The sequence below is a fragment of the Danio aesculapii genome, chromosome 8 (assembly GCF_903798145.1).
Source record: "Danio aesculapii chromosome 8, fDanAes4.1, whole genome shotgun sequence".
Classification (NCBI taxonomy): domain Eukaryota; kingdom Metazoa; phylum Chordata; class Actinopteri; order Cypriniformes; family Danionidae; genus Danio; species Danio aesculapii.
This window is the reverse complement of record NC_079442.1, coordinates 35,268,197-35,291,384: the sequence shown is the minus strand read 5'-3', so window position 1 is coordinate 35,291,384 and position 23,188 is coordinate 35,268,197. Positions and strand designations below refer to the sequence as shown.

Genomic DNA, 23,188 nt, shown 5'->3' with positions numbered 1-23,188 from the left:
TGGTGTGAAACTCAATGCATTGCTTTGGCCTGATGTGAAAAGAAAGACTATATAACATCTGTCGCTAACTAGAATGAAAATCTATGCAAACCTCATTGCACATGTCGCATGAAGTACCACATATCGACCTTGCCACTTATTTAAAGTTTATTAGTTGTTTTTTGTGTACCAAAGTCAGTGAGAATGACAGCAGTGCTATAAACTAGCATACAGTAGTCTTTCAGTTTTACATTATTGCACGTGACCCTGAATTCTAGCTTATAAAGGTGAATTATCTAAAGAAACATTTTTAAAATAATAGTATTAACCATGACTACATTATAAAATCAACTCTCCAGCTAATGACAGTAATGCCTTTTTCAAAATTTATACAGAAAAAGAGTTTTACGCACCTACAGATTCATGATCTTTTATATTCAATTCAAATGTGTATCAGATCTACAATGAAATTTTTGACCCTAACAATGTATTTTTAGTGCATTTTTAAGTAAATGGTCTGCTTTGCTCTGAAGTGCAATTTCTTGTTGGTTCGGTTCACTTTCTAATGGCAATATTTCTAAAAAGGCCACAATTTATAACATTAACTCTCATTTCATTGGTCATTTATTATCCCACCATTTTTTTCTGAGAGGTATTAGAAAATCAAACACTACTATTTTTCACTAAGTGAGTGGGTCTCTGTTCTATAATTTGTTTTCAAACGGATCTCAGAACAATTGTTTAGATATGAGAGCAATTGGCCTGTTCACATACAGCTAAACCAACCAAGCTTAAGGAGCAAACGTGCCAGGTGTGAAAGCCCCTAAATGAATTTCTGAAGAGCACTGAATGTTGACCTCAGCTTCTCTCTGAGATTTCTCACAGCATGGAGGTGGGCAGAGAGGCCAGGCTGTCTTTATTCTCCTCCAGGAAAGCGCTACATGAGGCAAAGGTGCGGTAGAAGCTGGAGGAAAGCCCAGCGATGTCAGTGGAGATGTAGGGCAGCACGCCAGGAGTGGCCTGGTTGTAGTATGAAATCTGAGAGAAATGCATACATAAGCATCTAAGCCAGACGCACTTAACCTTTAGTACTTTAACACCTATGTGGCAGAACGAGGAACTACTGTAAGCAGTTTCTGAACCTGAGTTATAAATGGTGTTATTGGCTAATGTCCGCAAATTATTTCAGTTGTAGAGACTGGTGTGTGGAAAGTTGTGTTAACTCTTGAACTATGACTTATTCAGTATAGATGTCCATTGGGCTTTCTGTGTATGTGTATTACCTTAGTGAAAGAGTTTTCCTCTTCCCATATACTGAAGCCAGCACAGAGTACCTCTCCTCTGTTGTAGTCTTCAGTGGGAGGATACGCCGGCAGGGTAACAGAACGCAAGGCAATCAAATAAGGGTCTCTGAAACAGACAAGGATGTGTTATTTTGGTTCTTTAAAAGACAAAATATAGAGATTCTGTATTAGAGGATGAGATGACACGGTGGCTCAGTGGTAAGCACTAACGCCTGACAACAAGAAGGTCACTGGTTCGAGTCCCGGCTGGATCAGTTGGCATTTCTTTGTGGAGTTTGCATGTTCTCCCAGTGTTGGTGTGGGTTTCCTCTGGGTGCTCTGGTTTCCCCCACAGACCAAAGACATGCGGAATAGGTGAATCGAATAAACTAAACTGGCCGTAGTGTATGTGTGTAAATAAGTGTGAATGGATGCTTCCCAGTGCTGGGTTGCAGCTGGAAGGGCATCTGCTGTGTAAAACATATGCTGGATAAGTTGGCGGTTTCGTTCCACTGTGGTGACCCCTGATGAATAATGGACTAAGCCGAAGGAAAATGAATGAATGTATTAGAGGATTACCCAGAATCACAAGGGCGCCTCCTGGAGGCCAGGAGAATGAAGTCTTGGCCTTTGCCTCCTTTCGTCACAGAAGGGGTAAAAACACGGTAGATGGTGTCATCTTCGTTTGAGTCCGTTATTACTTCACACTCTCTGCATCAATTAAAATATCAATGTAAACCTTAAATCAGGTCATTTGACACTGTTGATTACAATTTTATCTTATACACCCTCCATTGTGGCAGACAGTCTGTAAGATTTCTCAGATTTGCCGTAGACATAAAATCCAGTAATTTCACAAAACTAATACTAAGTGTATTATATGGCATAACATTTGCTGCAGTAAATTTGTTATTTTACACAAAGCATAGATGTTGGGGGAGGAGATTATGTCGTTTTATTATGTAGCTGTATTATACACTCTCAGAAATAAAGGTACGCGAGCTGTCACTGGAGTGGTACCTTTTCAAAAGGTACACGTTTGTACTTAAAGGGTACATATTGGTACCTCAAAAGTATATATTAGTACCTAAACACTTTTGTACTTTTTAGGTACTAAAATGTACCCTTGAGATATTAATATGGACCTTTTAGGTACAAATTTGTACCTTTTGACAAGGTACCACTCCAATGACAGCTCACATACCTTTATTTCTGAAAGTGTAGCTACAGAGAATTAAAGGGGTAGTACGCTTAAAAAATGAAAACAAGTCGTCATGTTCTACCCTCTTGTCCTTTCAAACCTGTATGACCACATTTGTGGACCATAAAAGTGTATCAACCAAACTGTGTTGGTGCCAGTTGACTTTGTGATTGACTTCCAAGATTTTTTTTTATTTTTGGAACCCAAATTAAGATATTTTATAATAAAACTAAGTGATTTTTCTGAGTCAATTAAAATTATAGACTCTGATACATATCAAAAAAAGTGAATTAGTCCAAATCTTTTAAAGAGACCAGATCAGGCTTTTATTCATATGTAAACAGTGATTAGCAAATATAAACAGAAGCTCAACCAAACCTGCTTGACATGAGAACAGACCATTTATGTACCTGAATACTTGACTCCCCATCCAGAGAAGCATAAAGCACTATTTATTTAATTTGAAACTTGGCTGTATTATATTTATCTACATTTGTATTTATTAATTATATTTTCTGCACTTGTTCATCTGCTGAAATCCTCTACAGACTTGGATTAATACCTATGGATTTATTTATGAATGTCTTAAAGCTTCAGTGTGTAGGGTGGATAGAGTTTCAAAGGAAGGATAGAATTTTCCCAGTTTAAACATAATTTGATTTGTTCAAATTTGGTTTATAGTTTATTTGAATAATTTTTCCAACACTCTGGTTGGGCACTCTGGTCAAATTGATTGTTTGGGTTTAAAAGAGACATTTGCATTGAATGTTATATAAGCAAACCATATTCTCCCTGATTCCCCCAGTAATGCTAATATCCTTTAGATTATTATTCTCCAACTTGCAGAAAAATGCATTTTACATACTGGTAGTGGTGGTCCCACGCCTTCCTTCGCCTTAGATCAGACAGTAGGAGAAACACCTGCTCAGCTGCAACGGCCACATGGGTCTCCACCTTAAAGCACAGCATCTGGTTCTCCTCCAGAGTGTATAAACTCACCTGTGCACAAAATTTCACCTCATAAATTTCTCTCAAGTGTACACACCATTTTTGTACACTCAAGTAACCTATATAATCTCAAAAGGACCGAATGCAAACTTCAAATTTAATTATTACTACCTACCTTATTTTTCTCAGAGGTCAAGACCCAGTTAGTTTGGGCAGCCAACATCTTAAGTGCCGAAACATTATTGTAACTGAGATACATCTGCCAAGATATGGAATAGTCATATGGCAAGCATCAGTTAAGACAACATTAGCACCTGTCAGCTTTAATTGTGGGGAAAACTGGATCATTTTAAACTTTTGTCAGCCAATTTCATCTTCCTGGTTTAAAATCATTTTTGGGGCGGGATTAAAATCGGTGACAGGCGGGAATCTGCTAGTGGAGTGGTGATGTGTCGGTTTCTCATTATTATTCATATCTGAGTTTTCTTATCCTATGAGAAGTCGCTGCTTCTTGATTATTCATGAGAGCACATGCTTTTCAAAGGCAAGGCAGACCTGCAAAGCTGTGAGACCCAATGACTGGGTGAGACCTCGTCCGTCTTTTAATTTTAACTTTGTAAACTATAAAGTCGTGGGTCTCCTTATGGTTTGTGTCTAATGTTATGAGCCAACTCACAACACTTGTTCGCTCCTCCTTCCTCACCCTGCTCTGCTGCCCACACCCATTCCTCCCTCTGCTCACAGCGATCCACGCCTATCATAGAGCATTTTTGGAAAAAATTCTGAGGTAGACTTGAACCGAAAGAGCGGGTTTTCAATAAAAGCTGCTAGGACTTTTATTACAGTATTTTGGTGTACTTCCACCTGAAACGGTATATTGGCTAAGGGGCAGGGCTTTTTTTCTGTGCATCATTACCTCATATTAATCTAATGGTAAGAGAGATGTGGTTAAGAATATTGTGGCTGAAGCTGTCCAACTGATGTCAACAAAGGACCACTGCTCCAAATGCAGAAGCAAATGGTCAGACTTTGATTGAAGATTATGAAAAACTAACTTTTTTCAGTCGATTAACTTGGACGAATTAATTGTTCACCTAAAGAGTAACAATGTGTGCTTACAAAATATGCATCATAAATACTGATTTCACACAGACTTTTAAAACAGATAAGCTTACCTGGTTACTTGGGTCCCAAGGAACCGACAGAGGAACCTCACTTTGGTTGCAGGATATTATGTATTTCCTGTAAAAGGAGAGCAAATTCATGATCTAAAATGTGACGATGGAATTTATATAACTTTAAAGTAAACTTTGACATAAGGAGTTATATGACACCATATGACATCTTATTATAACAGACTCAATCTTCAGGATGCTACCTGTCAAGGCGGATTTTTTTTCTGGCTATGGCTTCTTGAAAGCGCCTCTTGCCGTCCTTAAAAGAAAGGATGAGAAGATTAGACTTGTTTATAAAAACACTAAGCAAAATCTTCAATTCTAGAATTCATTTGGTTTCACTGTACTGAACTCATCCAGGAATCTCCCCGTCAACAAGTTAAACTCTTCCACCATGTGAGAGATTTGAAGAATGCAACAGTGCTCACCACAGGCTCAGGTCGAATCCTTGGCAATGTGCATGGCTTCCTGTCATTGTCCAAGACCTCAAAGGTCATGAAGGCGGTGTTGATGTGTCGCAGAGGCTCTCCACCCTGATAGGCCTCCGCACACACTCCCACCTCCATACTAGACAAGCACACACAACATAACAGCTGTTACTCTCACTGGCACATTATTAGATACATCTTGCCTTCAGAACTGACTTCTTGGTGTTGGCATAGATTCAGCGAGGTATGGGAAATATTAATCAGAGATTTTGATCTGTCTATACTGACATGATAGATCATGCTGATGTTGCAGATTTGGCAGCCATCACAAGATGGTCACACTGTGGTCCTGAAGGTCAGCAGCACTGCTCAAGTAAATGATGCCAGTTGATACTTGGGGGGCAAAAGTGTGCCAAAAAAATTTCCCCCACACCATAACTCCATCAACCACCAGCCCGAACCATTGATACAATACAGGATGGATCCATAATTTATGTTGTTTATGCAGAATTCTGATTCTACCATTTGAATGTTGCAGCAGAAATTGAGATTGATCAGTTTAGGCAACCTTTTATCATCTTCTATTGTCTAATTTTGTTGAATCTCTCTGAAATGTAGCCTCTGATTCCAACTTAGCTCAGTTCATTTAGAAACATGTCAAAATCTTGAATGTCTACTGCTTTAGCATCAGTCTGAGCTCGCCTGAGTGAGGTGGTCTCACCCCACTTGAAAACAAACTCTTCATTGGTTTGCTTGTATTAAGAAAGCAATCTAAACTAATAGAAGAATGAACCAGACTTTATTAAACTGTATCATTCATAAGATATTGCGTACAGTGCATGTAAAGGCTGGGACACACCAAGCTGAGGGTCGGCCATTGGGTTTTGTTGGTCTGTCGGTTCGGCTAGTTGGTTTGGTGTGTTCCATACGTTGGCTCTCACCGCATTAACATCAGATCACGTTGGCCTGATTTAGCATGTAGAATCAGCGTCGAACTGTAGGCTGACTGATTATTCAGCAACGAATCAGAGCGCGAGTGATGTAGTGAAGTGACATAGTATTAGCAGGTTTAGCATGCTGTGCCGGGAGAAAACCCTGAGCTCTGAGATAATTGAGCCTAGGGCTCCCACCTGGTCGATGAGCATGTAACGCCTGATTTACACAGGGCTTCATCGTCAACGCTTGATGGAGGGCGTGTCTGAAGATGGGGCTGACGCGATCATTATCAATCGTCTACTGTCTGAACTAGGGGATTGGCATAAAGCGATCTGATTAGCTGACGCTTCCATTGGCGCTTGAAGAGTTGAGAAATTCGCAACTGCTGCAACGCCACTGAAGCCAATGGACCCACAATTCAGTTCAGCAAAGCTTGACGTCACCCATTCAAAGTGAATGGGAAGCGTTGATGCTGACGCACCGTGTGAATGGGGCGTAAGGGGGTACGAGATCAGGTAGTTCTCGAGAGCTCCCCCTAGTAAAGAAGGAAGGGGGTGGATGGGGGATTCTCCAAAACGAAGATAAGTGATTCCTGTGACGCTCCAGGGACAGACGAGTCTTCGCTGAGGCCAGCCTCCGCCGCTGAGACTGCAGCTCTGCACAAGACATTTGGCTAGCGGAGAAATTAAAATGGTCGTGCCCAACTGAGTCTGGTTTCTCTCAAGGTTTTTTTTTCTTCACTTTCGCCAATAAGTGAAGTTTTTTCCCTCTCCGCTGTCGCCACTAGCTTGCATGGTTCGGGATCTGTAGAGCTGCGCATCGTTGGATTTGCTCTTCAGTGTTTGGACTCTTAGTAGTGATTATTAAACCACACTGAACTGAGCTCAACTGAACTGAACTTAAACACTACAAACTGAACTACACTGGTCCAATTTACTATGACCTTTTATGTGAAGCTGCTTTGACACAATCTACATTGTAAAAGCGCTGTACAAATAAAGTTGAATTGAATTGAATAAGGAGGTCGTGCTAGATGGGATATTTATAGTGAGTTTGGAATAATCCGATAATTTCGTTGGTGCTAGTTGTGTGGCGTCAGCTTGGTGTGTCCTGGCACCAAAATAGAAGCATTAGTTTTTTTCTAATTCTGGATTAAACTAGAGCAAAAACTATTTAAAACTCCATAGGAAGAACATTTTTTTCAGAACTTCCTAAAATTTAAAAATAACACTGAAGCCTTTATTCTTGATTCTTGGAACAAAGCAAATTATCTATAGGTATAAAAACACCCTTGTATAGCCATCCCATGTTTCACTAATTCTTCTTAATATAGAGGGTTTTCTCTTAAATTATGATTTTGTCAGTTATCCATATGCACGTTGCCATTATGGATATAATTGGCTCGGATGTAAACAACAACATGGATTGCACAGTAAGACACAGGGTGATTCAAAAAGAATACCACAACTTTCGGGTTGATGTAACTCGAGTGTCTGGAGGGGGGTCATGTTGAACATCTATGAACTTGTTTTTTACTGAAAAAACTGAAAGTACTCTTCACATTACCCAATTAATTAATTACCCAAGGTTCCATCATGTTTCTTTGATTAAAAACAGATGTTCAAAATTGTGGTATTCTTTTTGAATCACCCTATACTACTGAATATAATGTTCTGCTTATTTATGAATTGAAATTGAAGTGAATCATTTTCAGCAGCAGCAATCTGAATTAAGTTTTATTTAATTCAGTGGCATCGTTTATGTTCTGCTATCCAAAGTGGCCAACTGATGATGCGTCATAAACAGTTTTTGGATATACCTTTTCTTGAAAGCATTGTTTACGATTGCCTTAAGCACCAGTCGGTCTCCAATGTGGGAGGGGCCACGAAAGTGGAACATGTCGATGCTCTGCAGAGTTGGGTGAGCATTACACAAACGACTAGAGAAAAAAGCATACACAGTATAAGGCATTGAAATATGATTGATTTTACTTGAAGGGGCATTCATAAGACTGTCATGAAGCCTTTATAATCATGATATGTGTCATGAATGAGATTTTATGCATGCTTATGACAACTGTCTTAAATGTCATTAGCTCAGTTGTGTCATTTTAAATGCAATGATGACATTGTTTGAGATGTCTTTGTTAAGACAACTTGACATAAACATATACATCACAACCTGTCTTTAGCGCCTTTTACACAGTAATACCGGTAAATATCGTAAAAATTACGGAATGACATTACTGGTAAATTTAACAAAAAAAAAAACACAGGCACGGACGTTCCGTAATTTTTCCGGAAAAGATCATTCACACATTCATTACAAAATACCAGTAAATTCTGACATCATTAACTAGAAATGACCTATAAACAGCAGCGCTTTTATTTCTAAACATAGCAGTGATCTGCCTTTTCTTGATGGTTTCACTTTTATTTAAAGCTTTAGCATTCATGCAGATGCTCTGTGAGACATCCAAAGGCAGAAGCGCAGCTAAAAGTTTACACACTTGCTACATTACAAATTATGTGGATTGATAAGTATTGTGAACAACTTATATGAAAACATGTGGAGGAACACATTCACATGTTGAGATGTACATAATATGTTCATAATATATGTTCATTAAAATGAACATAGAAACATTATCTGACTAGCAGCTAAATGTGTCTGGAAAAATATTCAAAGGCTTTTATTTTCATAAACAGCACGGATGTGAATACGTCTGAGTATTCTGATTGGCTAAAGTAGACGTTCTCGTTGTGAATGCGCTCTTTCCGGCAATCTTCCATCTGCGTTCACATAGTGCAGCATTCCGGCAAATTACCGGTAATGTTACAACTTCTCTTTCTGGAAAATTGCTGTAACTAATTTACCGGTATTTTCAAAAGGGGCCTGTTCACACATACAGACCATTCTGGAAAATTGCCTGTAATTTTCCAAAAAGTCTGTATCTGTGAAATTGACTTTAATCTTAACAACTCGACAACATAACTTGTCATAATTTGTCATAAACATGATTGTCATGAGCCCATTATAATTGTGTCAGGAATTTTACAACAGCATCCTTAATATTTTTTCATTATCAATAATACTACAATGATACAGATTGAACGTGACATTAAGATTTCATTAAATATAAATGATGTTGTTATAGCATTATTTAACAGAGTATTCACATTTTTACTAAGACATTGTAATGACAAATTCCAATATAGGCTCATTCTGAAAACGTAGCCCTATATATGTTTCTGGAGATGGCGAATTATGTAGCCAAATGTATGTATGGCTGCATTTCGTTTTTAAAAGGAACGCTACAGGGTGGTATGATGCCTTCCCTTTTTTGCGCGCTTACCAGCTGACTGCTGACCTCCCTATGGACGGTTTTCCTGCTGTTACCAGTTTTTCCAGTTAGCTAACTATGTACATTGGCAGACTTGAGACGCAGAGAGGAGATGACCACAACAATGGGGTTCAAGTCTAGTGAAAACGGTTCCAGAAAGCAGGTTAGACAAAAACAGAATCCAAAAAATTAAATAAACGAGTAAATAACAGGGGTAGAATGTGGTAAAAATCCGACAAGGGCTTTTCTTTTCTGTATAGCTTTTTAAAATTGTCAGTTGGGTTTAGGTAAGTGGGTGGGTGGGTCAATTTGTGCTTTTTAAAACACAATTAGTTGGGTTTAGGGAAGGAGGAGGGTGGGTCAGTCGATCGGTCTGTCAGTCTATCATTCAGGCAGTCAACAGCGGCCTCTGGTGGATTTACGTAAGAACAGCAGGCGCGAATGGCACTCGGGAGAGAAATTTGAGATCTCAAAAAGCATACACAGGGGCCTCTGGTGGATTCATGAAAACAAAAACTGGGAAAAAACTTAGCTCTCGGGACGTATTTGGTGGTCTTCAGAAATGTATATAGAGATACGTTTTCAGAATGAGTCTAGGTTGACAAATTCATTTTGTTTTACTGAAAAAGTGATCAGAAAAATATTCATGACACAATTGTAATGGCCTTATGACACTCATGTTTATGACAGATTTATGACAAGTCATGCTGTCTTGATAATGTCAAGTTGTCATAACAAAGTCAAGTTATTATGTATTTATGTCAAATTCTCATAACAAACAATGTCATCTTTGCATTTAAAATGTCATAACTGAGCGAATGAGACTTAATAACAGTTGTCATAAGCAAGCATATGTTATGTCATGATTATAAAGGTGTTATGACTGTCTTCAAAAAAACACCCCCTTTAAATAAAGAGTTTCCATTTTTAACATGTGCTAAATCTAATAAAAAAATGTAATAACAGAAATAAAATATCCTAAAAGAGATTGTATGACTTTAACAGAACAGTGACTGTACACCTGGCAGATATGGTGGCTACATTCTCCATCCAGGCCATGATTTGTCCACCGAAGGTGCTGACCTGGTGATTGGCATGAGGTGGGAGCACCAGCTCGACGCTTTCTACTCGAGTCCTCTCTGCAGACACAGCATCCTGGTAATCCAGACACTCACTCACTGGCAAACACATAGAGCACCACTTATCACTGCATTTTAGAGACTATTTATTCTACACACTTCAACCCACGTGACGCTTTGTAAGGTTTACTGTACATATATACACTTAAATGAGTGTTGGCAGAATGCTCGTGATGAGACACCAAACAAACCGAAAGACACCTTTAATCAGAGCTCAACTTTCGGATTCATGACTCATTTCACGTGGCAAGCGTTTCTAAGCCCTCTCTCTTCAAAGTCTTGGAAGTAAACAAACACACCTGGAGAAAGTGAGTGTCTCCGCTCACCTGTCTGAGAGCAGCAGCTGCTGAGAAGATCGTTAATTATCTCTGCATGGATTAGTCTCATCCTCCTGCGCTCGGCGGCGAGGCTGTACTCCATCTGCTCTGCCTGCGTGTGTGGAATCACCTGCTTCAGCTGTACCTGCGCAAACCCAAATCACAGCTCTAACAAGACATGGACCAAATCCAAGATCTTTTTTTTTTTTTTATCAAGATCTGATTCGATGCTGTAAAAACTGATTTGTTGTGAACTGGTTGGACTGGATGCTTCTTACTTTTCCTGCTTCTGTACGACGGGCAACGAAGGTGGCGAAAGCATGGCAGACTTTCCACTGTCTGTCACTGAAGAGATCCTCACAACTCACTGAAATCCCAACCTGAGAATCATACAATCACACATTTAGCTTTACTACAAATGAACTTAATTAACCCTTGTGCACTGTTTAAATTTACTACCGTTTTGTTATGTTAGGGATAAAAAAAAATCCACTGAATTAAACTGCTGTAAAAATGCTTCAAATAAATATTTTTTTCAAATGTTTTTGCATAAATCTGTTAATCAACCACAGTCCTGATCAAAACTACTAAATTGTTTTGAAAATTACAGGATTTTAACTCTTTAATTTCCAAGTTCACAAATGATGTCACTGATTTGGTGAAAAAAAAAAACACAAAACTGAGGTATTTTCAATAAATGTAGTTGTGGACTGGATTTTTTTTTATCAAAGTCTTGGACATGTAAACAAGTAGTACCAACCTTGGCTTTGATGCATTGTTAGATTTTCATTTTTTCTCCTTAATTTACTGTTGGTGGCTGTTTTTGCCTCATTGACTTCCATTATAACCACATTTGATGGTGCATAAATACACAGTCGTTGTTTTTGTTTACTCCATGTAATTCTGAGTGTTGAGACGAATATTTATATTTTTCAGACACATCAAGGTAAGTGCGTAAAAGTCACTCTTACACTCTCACAGACACACATACACACACTTTAATTGCTGTTATACTCTATATAAAATCCAGAATTTAAGCTTTTTTTGCACAGGCCTATCTAAAGGGTTAATGGTGTCAACTGATGATCAACAGTAAAAATGACAAATTTTACCTCTTCCCAACAGGGAAAACCACCAACAATCAAAAATGCATGATTATATGGTGTCATGGTTTTGTAATAAAAAATGTGATTATAATTGTCAATGGGGTAAAAACAGCCACCAACAGTAAATTAGGGAGAAGTAACTTTCTAAGCAATTTAGTAGTTTTGATCTGGACTGAGGTTGATTAACAGATTTATGCAAAAAAATATATAAAAATGTTTTTCTGAAGCGTTTTTACAGCAGTTTAATTCAGTGGATGTTTTCATCTCGAACATATCAAAAGGGCAGTACATTTGCCCAGAGTGTATTGCTGATTTTTTTTCTATTTCAAAGCATTTTCTCTAACTATGTGTCAAAATAATATTTGTCACCAAAAATCTTTCTGATAGCTGAAACACAGAAAAAGTTATGGCCAAATTAAGACACAAAATCCCCCAGAGTGGATGAAAACAACAGCACATAAGGGTTAACGGGATAGTTTGTCAAAAGCATTTACTCATCCTCAAGTGATCCTAAAGCTTTCTGTTTTCTCTTGAACACAAAAAAGGGATTTTTAAGAATGTTAGAAACTGGTATTAAATGAGCTGAACGAGTAGAAATCTGCAAATGAAAATGCTAATAAAATATATGACATACAAGTACATATTTGTATTATACATATATGTAACATATTTAGAAAAATTGCCACTTACTTATATTTTACCAACCATTGAAATATACATATGTTCAAATATATTATTAATAAAATTATCTAAATATATATTTATGTATATTTATTTTTAATACAACTGTAGTTATACAAATGGTAATAACGGTTGCTAAACTTTACTATTTTACTATATTTAGTATACTTTACTATAATAAATCCATAAATACAAGCATCACTGCAAGCAATTTATCATAAGGGTCAAAAATATTTGCAGTACACAATGGCAAGTTTCCTCTATAAACACACACACACACACACACACACATATATACATACATACATATATATATATATATATATATATATATATATATATATATATATATATATATATATATATATATATATATATATATATATATATATATATATATATATATATATATATATATATATATATAGTTGAAATCAGAATTTGATTGTTTTTTTCTTTTTTAAATGTTTCCCAAATTATGTTTAACAGAGCAATTACATTTTCACAGTATGTCTGATAATATTTTTTCTTCTGGAGAAAGTCTTCGTTGATTTATTTTGACTAGAATAAAAGCAGTTTTTAATTTTTAAAAAAACATTTTAAAGTCAAAATTATTAGCCCCTTTAAGCTATTTTTTTCGATAGTCTACAGAACAAACCATCATTATAAAATAACTAGCTTAATTACCCTAACCTGCCTAGATAACCTAATTAACCTAGTTAAACCTTTAAATGTCACTTTAAGCTGTATAAAAGTGTCTTGAAAAATATCTAGTCAAATATTTTGTACTGTCATCATGGCAAAGATAAAATAAATCAGTTATCAGGAAAAAAATAAACAGGGGTGCTAATAATTCTGACTTCAACTGTATGTATATATATATATATATATATATATATATATATATATATATATATATATATATATATATATATATATATATATATATATATACACACACTATAGTTTCTGAATTCTGTATAGCATCTCTAATATCATTAATATCAAAAATATCATTTATAATATAATAATATCATACATTACTAAATATGAAGCTGTTTTTCTCAATATGTATTCAAATACGATTAGCAAAACCACATATAGGCTTATGTTCATCATATATGCAGACTGTTATCAAAATATCAGCATGACATGTGCTTGTGCTGTTTTTCTATTTATTCACACAACATTTAAGATAGAGCCTATATGTTTGATTTCACATAATAATTTGTCCTTGCTAATATGTGCTAGATGTTCCCACAAACCTCCATGCTGGATGTAAAGGCTCTGTTGACTTTGGCTGTAATGTTCACAACCTGTCCAATCCTGAGAAAACAGCAAAATATGTTTCTTAGTAATTAGGCAAAAACTGTATCGTAGCTGTTGTAAATGTTTTTACCCTATGGTGGTTTCAAAGTGAATGTCATCCACTGAGGCTGTGATACAGGAGCAGCCAGCATGTCTCTCAGCTGGGAACAAAAGAGCAAATATTGACGATTAATAAATGTTTACACCCCTAGCAAGTATTAAAACAGGTTCTTCTTAAAAGCAAATGCGCAAGTGATTCTGAAAGTAGAAGTAGAAAATGTTCAGCGCTACAGAACAAAGTGAAACGCAAACATTTCGTGCAACATTAAGAGATGCCTGCAAAGCTGTTACCAGCCACCATCTGTGCTTTTCACAGTGCCACAAAGGTTTAGCCAAATTCTCAGAAGAAATGCTTTTGCCTTTTACCAGTTAAATGCGATTAAAAATCGTTCCAACTGCTAATAAACTTTCTCACCAGCCCGTTACTCTGTTTATTCACGCTAAGAGGATGGAAATCATAGTCCAAACTGTACAGACTCCTCCATCTGTGATTTCTAATGACACTTAGTACAAGCATATGGTGTGGAGGAGTTTACATGAATATTGGAGGTGACAGCAATGATTCAGACTGAAATTGAATCACCTTAAAAGATTTTTCTGCACTGCGTAATCAACTTGAAATGGCTTCAATTGACGACAGAATATATATAATATAATAATAATAACAAATGATTTAAAAAAAAAGACAAATTATAGAATAAAATGAAATAATAACACTCATGGATGCGATCAAACAGCAATGCACTTTGTTTCTAATATTAGAAATACTCCTAACAAACCAGACAGGCAGGCGGTGGAGTCCATCCACTTGAGCAGTTGCCCAGCGCTCAGTTCTCCACAGTGGTTTGCATGGCAGGGAAGAACTATCTGGCTCATCTTCACTTCTGTTTGGTTTCTGTACGTCTCCCCATTCTCCAGAATAAACACTGAAGGCTCTTGCAGCAGCGCAGGACTCTGGGTCTCACTCGCCATGACTAGGGCTCTGCTGATGCAACATACGCACAATAAGAAGTTTATTTGTGTGTCTGTTTGATGGTAATCTGCATTGGGGTGAGCATTAGACTATAATATGATTTTCCTGAACATTAGGAAGGTGTAATGTCAGAAAGACTCAGGGCGCTTGAAGTCATTAAGCATGCTTTTTAAAATTAACATGTGGTTCAAATGCATGTAATTCGGTGGCTATACATGCCCTGTGGATTTTACTTTTATTTTCAAGAGCCAAAGCCATCTTGAGTCATTTCAGAAGGGATTAGTCATACCGGTTTAGTTCAAAAATAAGACTACTTGAAAGTGCTCCACCAACAGATTTAAAATCAGAGAGAATTCCTTTCTGTATTAATGTGCTGAAGATCAGAACAGATCACAGTGAATATAATGACGTAAATGATAGATAGAAGATATTTTGAACCATCAAGAGAAATTTTCTCATCACCTCAAGCTGCTAGACGCAATGACTTCCGGTTTATTTACTATGTGCAGTCTGTTGATCAGACAAACTTGCACTGCACAGTCAGCCAAACATATTTAACATACACACATTTTGTGATATATTTGTGTATTTTTATTTATACTATGGCTGTTGAATGCTTGATTCTGATTGGCTGATAAACATCTAAGGCGTGCAATTATTTTCAGGCAAAGGTGATGTAGTTCCAGGAAGGTTAGTTCTATAGCACTATGCCAAATTCATTCATTATCCTTTGGCTTAGTCTCTTTATTCATAAGGGGTCGCCACAGCGGAATGAAGTGCCAACTTATCCAGCATTTGTTTTACACAGCGGATGCCCTTCCAGCTGCAACCCTGTACTGGGAAACATCCATACGCACTCATTCACACACATACACTACGGCCAATTTAGTTTATTTATTTAACCTATAGCGCATGTCTTTGTTCTGTGGGGGAAACCGGAGCACCCGGAGGAAACCCACGCCAACACGGGGAGAACATGAAAACTTCACACAGAAATGCCAACTGACCCAGCCGGGACTCGAACCAGTGACCTTCCTGCTGTGAGTGCTAACCACTGAGCCACCCTGTCACCCTACTACACCAAATTATTTAAGTTGTTTCATAGCCTACAACCATCACAAATCAAATCAAAACAGAAGGCTTTAGATGAGATGTGTAAAAACTACTCCACACACAGTGAATGTAAACTATATATATAGATTAAAATTAATAAATTTAAGTCATTTATTCATTCATTTTCCTTCGGCTTAGTCCCTTAATTCATCAGTGGTTGCCACAATGGAATGAACCACCAATTTATCCAGCATATGTTTTACACAGCGGATGCCCTTCCAACTGCAACCCAGTACTGGGAAACATCCTGTGGGGGAAAACGGAGCACCCGGAGAACATGCAAACTCCACACAGAAATGCCAACTGACAAAGCCGGGACTCGAACCAGAGACCTACTTGCTGTGAGGCACCTATAAATTTAAATATTTACATATTAATATTCATAATAATGATTTGAAATGAATGGTTGACAAAAAAAAAATCCTTTTTTAGAGTGTTAATGAAAAACAGAAAACATGTGTTGATGTATTTACCTCCACAGGTGTATTATTTCTGTTCATGAGCTTTTATTTATTGCCAGGAGATATCCATCTTGGTCACACTTTATTTTGATGTTTGTTGAATTTGTTACATTGCATCTCCAGTTGAAGTCAGAATTATTAGCCCCCCTTTGAATTTTTTATTTTTTTTTATATTTCCCAAATGATGTTTAACAGAGCCAGGAAATTTTCACAGTATGTCTGATAATATTTTTTCTTCTGGAGAAAGTCTTATTTGTTTTATTACGGCTAGAATAAAAGCAGTTTTTAATTTTTAAAAATCCATTTTATGGTGAAAATTATTAGCCCCTTTAAGCAATTTTTTTTCGATAGTCTACAGAACAAACCATCGTTATACAATAACTTGCCTAATTACCCTAACCTGCCTAACCTAATTAACCTAGTTAAGCCTTTAAATGTCACTTTAAGCTGTATAGAAGTGTCTTGAAAAATATCTAGTAAAATATTGTGTACTGTAATCATGGCAAAGATAAAAGAAATCAGTTATTAGAGATGAGTTATAAAAGGTATAATGTTTAAAAATGTGTTTAAGAAATCTTCTCTCCGTTAAACAGAAAATGGGGGAAAAAAATAAACAGAGGAGTTAATAATTCTGACTTCAGCTGTACATGTCAATTTATTCTCATTAGATTATAAGTAGACTGTTATGTTTGGGTTAGGGATAGTGTAAGTTGACATGCACTTGCAAAGTTTCTTATAGTCAGTTAAATGTCTGTTGAAGGAGCAGTATCAGCAGATATAAGCAGGCAGTCTACTAATACTCAAATGGACCATCAAAATAAAGTGTTACCAGGATATTTAATATTATATTTAATATTTAAAGTGTTACCTCCATCTTTTGTGTTTTAATGAAATGTCTACATAATATTCATATAATTAATATTACAAACTTTCATTTGTTTGGGAAAAACCCCATTTGTGAGGCACCAAGACATTTTAAAATGCACGATTGTTCTAAAAATAGCTCGCACCATGCACATGTGATGCATACATGTTTAAACTTGTGCAATCTGAAAGCAAAACAATATTAAGTAGGAGAATTGGAGCTAGATCAGAAACAGGACAAAGCCGTTTTTGTCTGAAAAAATGGACGTGCCAAAGCGATTAATACGCTTAACTCCTTTCTGTTTGCATCAAGATAAGTGCTGCGAAAATATAGTTTGTTATTAAGGAACATATAACAATCTGTTACACATAATATTCCGCATTACAGTTCATTTTCGGGCATTTCCCATGTTAGCCCTTGAATGCGTAAACATGAAACCTGCACCTGAAAGAGCGGTAAACAAGCATATAATTATTAGATAATAATTATTATTTAGTTATTCAGCGTTATTCATGTTCACTTCTCATATGAACCAGTCATTTCAGAAAAAGTGAATTATGACCAACAAAAACTGGACTTGCATGTCACCTGTTGTTAACGGACATAACAGAAAAGTTTTGCTCATTCATGAATGTTTTGTTATCATTGATGTTACAGCTAGACTTTCGTCAGTGTAATAAAACATGATTAGCTTATAGACTGTTGAGCATAATGTAACTTTTCAAGGGGAAAAATCCAATTTGATGATAAAATAACAATGTTTTTAGCATGTCTAGATGTTTTCATGAAAAACGAATGTTTTTTCTGAAGTTTACACATTCACTGTCAACTGCGTCTGAACTAATTTACTAGTTTGACAACGAAAATAACGAGCAACTTACGTGAATTAATCTTGAAGCGCTGTCATTTACACGAAGAAAGAAACAAGTCTGTGTGTTGTCTGAATCTTTGCAAGATATCTGAAAACACGTATTAAGACATTCATTTTCCCTGTTAATCGAGTCCCCTCTGCGCTCGACTCCTAATGCCCTGTGAGGTTACAGTGACGCCCAGAAACTTTTTAAGGTAGACTGAGGTCATTACTCAAGATCAACCCTGACCTTGTAGAATTACGTGTGGAATAAATAATTGTCTAATAATAGGGTAACTATCACTGCAAAGTGCATTTGATGTCTCACAAGATTTAATCTGTCCTTTATGAACATTATGCGAAATAATGAATTCTGATGTTTTAATATGGTTGGTTAAACTTTTACACACATGCAGGTAGAATTATAAGTGTTTTGAAATGTGTTTTTGTCAGTTTTTGCTATATTCTTTCATTGAATGGATGTGATTTTGCCATGCCCCACACACTGCTCAGCCAACTCTATTGAGCCTAAAAAGTAGGTAAATTATATCATATTAAAAGATTTTTACATTTTCCTATTGCCTTTAACAAGCTATTTGATGATAAAAAAAATGTTTATTTTGTTTCATGATATTATTAATCATTTTGCACATGTCTTTGAATTGCTGTCCACCCTGTCATGATGTGGTAAATGCCCCTTTAAGAAAGCCTCTGATGTACTCGTTGGCATCCTCATGCCCATTTTGGGATTCTTCAGGAGGTTAAAACACCTGCTGTGCACACAGTAACTATCTACACTTATGTTTCCTTTTTTCCCTCATATTGTGTTTGAAACTGAATGTTGTCAAGTTTAACATGTCCACCCTGTCATAGTGAAATATTAATTAATATTTTTAAAAATCAGAAATTTAAAATATAGCTTTTAAACTGTGTACAAAGAGCTTGAATAGGGAAACTCTTTACCAACTGCAAGTACAACCTGTGTTGAACAAATGCTATCTTTAGCTAAAAATGTCCTCCCTGTCATTGTCCACCCTGTCACAAATCCTTCCTTGACAGGGTGGACATATGCATTGTTATTGACACTTTATTTATTTATTTTTTCTATTGTTAATTAGTTCATGTGTTTATGTTACAACACTTATATACACACACATACTACACCAGTAGATGCAATACATAAGTGGACAATACAAACCTTTTAGCAATATCTTCCTCAGTCTATATAAAGGATATTCCTTTAAAGTCCATATAATAAAGCTCATTGACTGTTTGAAATAAAAATACAGCTCTAAGTATTTGTACATTTATATGAACTTCTGTAATCTATTTACCTCATTTTGAAGGAATAAAAAAACAGTATTATTAAGGTGTTTAACTTGAGTTGCTTCCTACATTCCCTTCACTCATTCAATACAATGTACAATGTAAAGATTTACATTCATTAGCAAATTTAGTTTAATTTGAAGGACGATGATTATTTATTTTCCCATTAATTTGCATATTGATAAAACCTAATTGATAACAGAAGAGGTGGCATGGTGGCTCAGTAGTTTGCAGTAATTAGTGAAAACAGAAGTTCAATTCTTGAAAACTTTTACAACCCTTTTATATGAACCCTTTAATATTTCTTGTTTTACCTGTTGGTTTTCAAACGTTCCTCTATGTAGTTCACTAAATAAAGCCTTTGTCCACCCTGTCATGCCAATGTCCACCCTGTCATCTTGTTTTCCACCGTCATGTTCAACTTTTATGAAAATTAACAAATTATTTATAACCTCAGCAAAACATCTTGTGTGATTTCTTAATTAATCAATAAGGGTCAGGTAAGATTGTTTGAAAGTTTGACAAAATATTTTAGATCTTGAGTTTTATTTTGAAAATAATGTGCAATGATTGCATATTTTATTGGAAAATAAATGTTTTGTCTATTATTTCATTATTATAAATAGACTTTTACCATAATCTAAAAAGTAAGCTTGGTAAAAGGACACATTACCTAACAGAAAAAATATACATTTTATAATCACACTGCAATGAAAATACACTTATACTACTTTAAATTTGTCCATGACAGGGTTGACACAATTTAAAGTTTGTTTACTGTTTTTCTGCTTGCAGATTATTTATATAAAGTGCAGGAGCTTGACCAACATTCATTTCTTACAGCCTAAGGTCTAATTAATACAACAACTATGTGGTTAAATCAAAAATCTCAAACTTTTTTTTTTTAATTTTGAAGTCTCAAAGACACTTTATAGTGATAATGACCCAATAATATATCATATTTTATTAAGCCTCTTTAATAAATAAATAAATAATATAAATAACCATCAAACAGGGTTTTAGTTCATTTATTAATGTAAGAATTTGTTAACAAAAAAATAAATACGTTTTAACTTCCTATTTACACACAGACGCACAAACAAATTTTTTGCTAAATTGATTGGAAATCAAAACTGCAAATACACCCTGGCTGATATGTAAAGCAAAGACTGTACTTAAAATGTCTTAAATCTCCAAAGCTAAATTTTAGGCCTTAAAAAGGTCTTAAATCTACTGAAATATTGTGTTATAGGTTTTAAATCATTTTTTAACAGCTAGCTCTTAAGTTTCCTTTGTTCATGTATAGCTACCCAATCTGGCCATTAACACCCATACAATCACCAACAATCCCAATCTCAATAAAACTTTTATCTTGTCATTTAAAAATAGCTTTTAAATACTTTCCTTATGGTTTACGATGTGATTTTGATTTTCCACTGAAACTTTCCAATTTTCATGAACAGGACTGGTGACAAAATGGTATTTAGTCTGTACTCCATATTTTAGATAAGAATGATTGTTTTGTTGGTTGCAATGAGATTGGTAGATCTTTAAATTTAATTGTGTTAAAAAAGATTATTTGAAAGTAATTAGATGTATTTCCTTACCATTCATTAATATGTTAAAATAGACCCTAGTTTATTCCACTGTCACGCCAAAAATTATGGATATTAAATTAGGTAAGTTGAGATTTGTGGACAAGAAATGTACAAATACGTTTATTAAAAAGTGTCTTACACAGGAATGCTCTTAAAAGAAAAGTCCTTACCAATATTTTTATTATTAAATAATTTTTATTGTTTTATTGACTGAAGTAAGCTACAGCTATGTTTTGTTCTATTCTTGGTGAGGTTTATAGGGTTTGTGAATGGATATATTTGAAAATTAATAAAATAAATAATAAACTAAATTATTATTGTATTATTAAATGTATTAAATTGTAATAATTTTTTGATAAGGCAAGTAAATATCTATAGGCAAATTACCAGTTTATTTAGGATGAGCGCGCATCAAGGTTGCAGAAAAAAATCGGGAGCACTAGAATTTACAGCGAGGGAATGATATTGTATTGTATTGTATTGTATGATCTTGTTGTATTAGAGATAAGTTATATTGACTAAATATTATATATATATTATTTACATAATGCTTTCAGCATGTTATAACAGCTTGTCACCCAGTGATCCCTACTGAAAAAAAAACTGCTTAAACCAGCCTAAACTGGTCAGGCTGGTTTTAGCTGGTCACCCAAGCTGGTTTTAGCTCGTTTCTCAGGCTGGTCATAGCTAGTGTGAGAGGGGTTTTGGCTGGTCAAGGTAGTGTGGTTTTAGCTGGTCAGGCTCTAGAGGGGTTCTGGCCACTTTTTATCTGGTCTTAGTTGGTCAGGTTGGTCATAGCTGGTTTTAGGTGGTCAAGTTGGTCTTAGCTGGTCAAGCTGGTCTTAGCTGGTTTTAGCTGTTCAGGCTGGTTTTAGAGGGGTTTTGGCCACTTTTTAGCTGGTCTTAGTTTGTCAGGTTGATCTTAGCTGGTTTTTAGCTAGTCAAGCTGGTATATCTGGTTTTAACTGGTCAATCTTAGCTGGTTTTAGCTGGTCAGGCTGGTTTTAGAGGGGTTTTGATCACTTTTCAGCTGGTCTTAGTTGGTTGGGCAGGTATTAGCTGGTTTTTGCTGGTCTTGCTGGTGAAATCATTGCTGCAATCAAAAACGAGTAATGTGTATGATTCAGCATAGCATGAACTTACCTGATATAAAACGAGAACTGCAGAGTAGGGCATTTTTAATTAGGTCCTCACTCCATTCAGCTCTTCTTATGGCTGTTAGCCAAAGACGTCTGCGGTTGGCATTAAAAGCTGTGTGGTGTACCGTAAAATTTAAGTTTTCTATTTTTGCATTTTCGAATTTGGCATTCTATACCGCACAACATGATATGTTTGCCATTGCATCTGTTTTTTTGTTTTGTTTTTGCAACCAGTATGCGTGGCTGAACCCGTGTGACATCATGTGTGGCGTAGGTTGGTAATTCCCTTGAATGAAAATTAATTAAAAAAATATTCAAACAAAATTGTTATTGTTATTATTGTATAATTAAATGCATTAAATTGTAGTCATTTTTGATTGGGGAAGTGAAAATCTATTTGAACTGGGATATTCGAAAAAAAATCCTTTGCATTTAGCCCTGCATATGACTAAAATTTCCTTCATAATGTGTAAATATCTTAAAAGGTCTCAAATTTAACTTGGTGAAACCGGCAGAAACCCTGAATTTATAAAAATATAGTAAAATACTATATATCTTAAAGGGACTTTGTGTAAAGTAAACATGTAGTATTTAAACAACGTCTTTAGCATTGCACTTATTATTTTTAGTCACTATTATAAGCTATTTCATTAATTTTTCAGGCCATCCCAGCATGTAAGGGAATGATTCAGGATTCAGATGCCGTTGTTCGCATAACATAGCGATTTCTCTCAGTTTTTTAAAAAAAATTGTATTATCACAAGAGCCATCCCATTCATGCCTGAGAGTAAACAAATGCAGCACTAATTAGCCCAGCGCTTAATGCAACCCATCTTTAAAAGAATCACAGGAAATTGGAGGAAGGAACTATTTGGTCACCGCGCGCACGTCACTGCGGGGGCTTCACGCAAGAGAAATAGCGCTCAGCAATTGGCCGCTTGCCCTTGTCAATCAAACCG

The 23,188-nt window shown here is 35.8% G+C and overlaps 1 protein-coding gene across 2 annotated transcripts; it reads right to left on the bottom strand.

Annotated features, from left to right (window-relative positions):
- Nucleotides 1–129: 129 nt before the first annotated feature.
- acot11b (acyl-CoA thioesterase 11b) lies at nucleotides 130–18,340 on the bottom strand. 2 transcript variants are annotated; one of them, XM_056463841.1, is made up of 16 exons: nucleotides 18,198–18,340; nucleotides 14,684–14,889; nucleotides 13,936–14,005; nucleotides 13,802–13,862; nucleotides 11,028–11,129; nucleotides 10,759–10,894; nucleotides 10,315–10,471; nucleotides 7,770–7,889; nucleotides 5,015–5,153; nucleotides 4,790–4,845; nucleotides 4,587–4,653; nucleotides 3,587–3,670; nucleotides 3,329–3,462; nucleotides 1,842–1,973; nucleotides 1,263–1,389; nucleotides 130–1,017 (listed from the first exon to the last, which is right to left on the bottom strand). In XM_056463841.1, exons 2-16 carry the CDS (start codon nucleotides 14,874–14,876, stop codon nucleotides 859–861), a joined length of 1,737 nt encoding a protein of 578 aa, XP_056319816.1. In that variant the 5' UTR covers nucleotides 14,877–14,889; nucleotides 18,198–18,340; the 3' UTR covers nucleotides 130–858. The 2 variants fall into 2 exon arrangements, with proteins under 2 accessions (XP_056319816.1, XP_056319815.1); XM_056463840.1 differs by having other exon boundaries at nucleotides 14,684–14,886.
- Nucleotides 18,341–23,188: the final 4,848 nt, after the last annotated feature.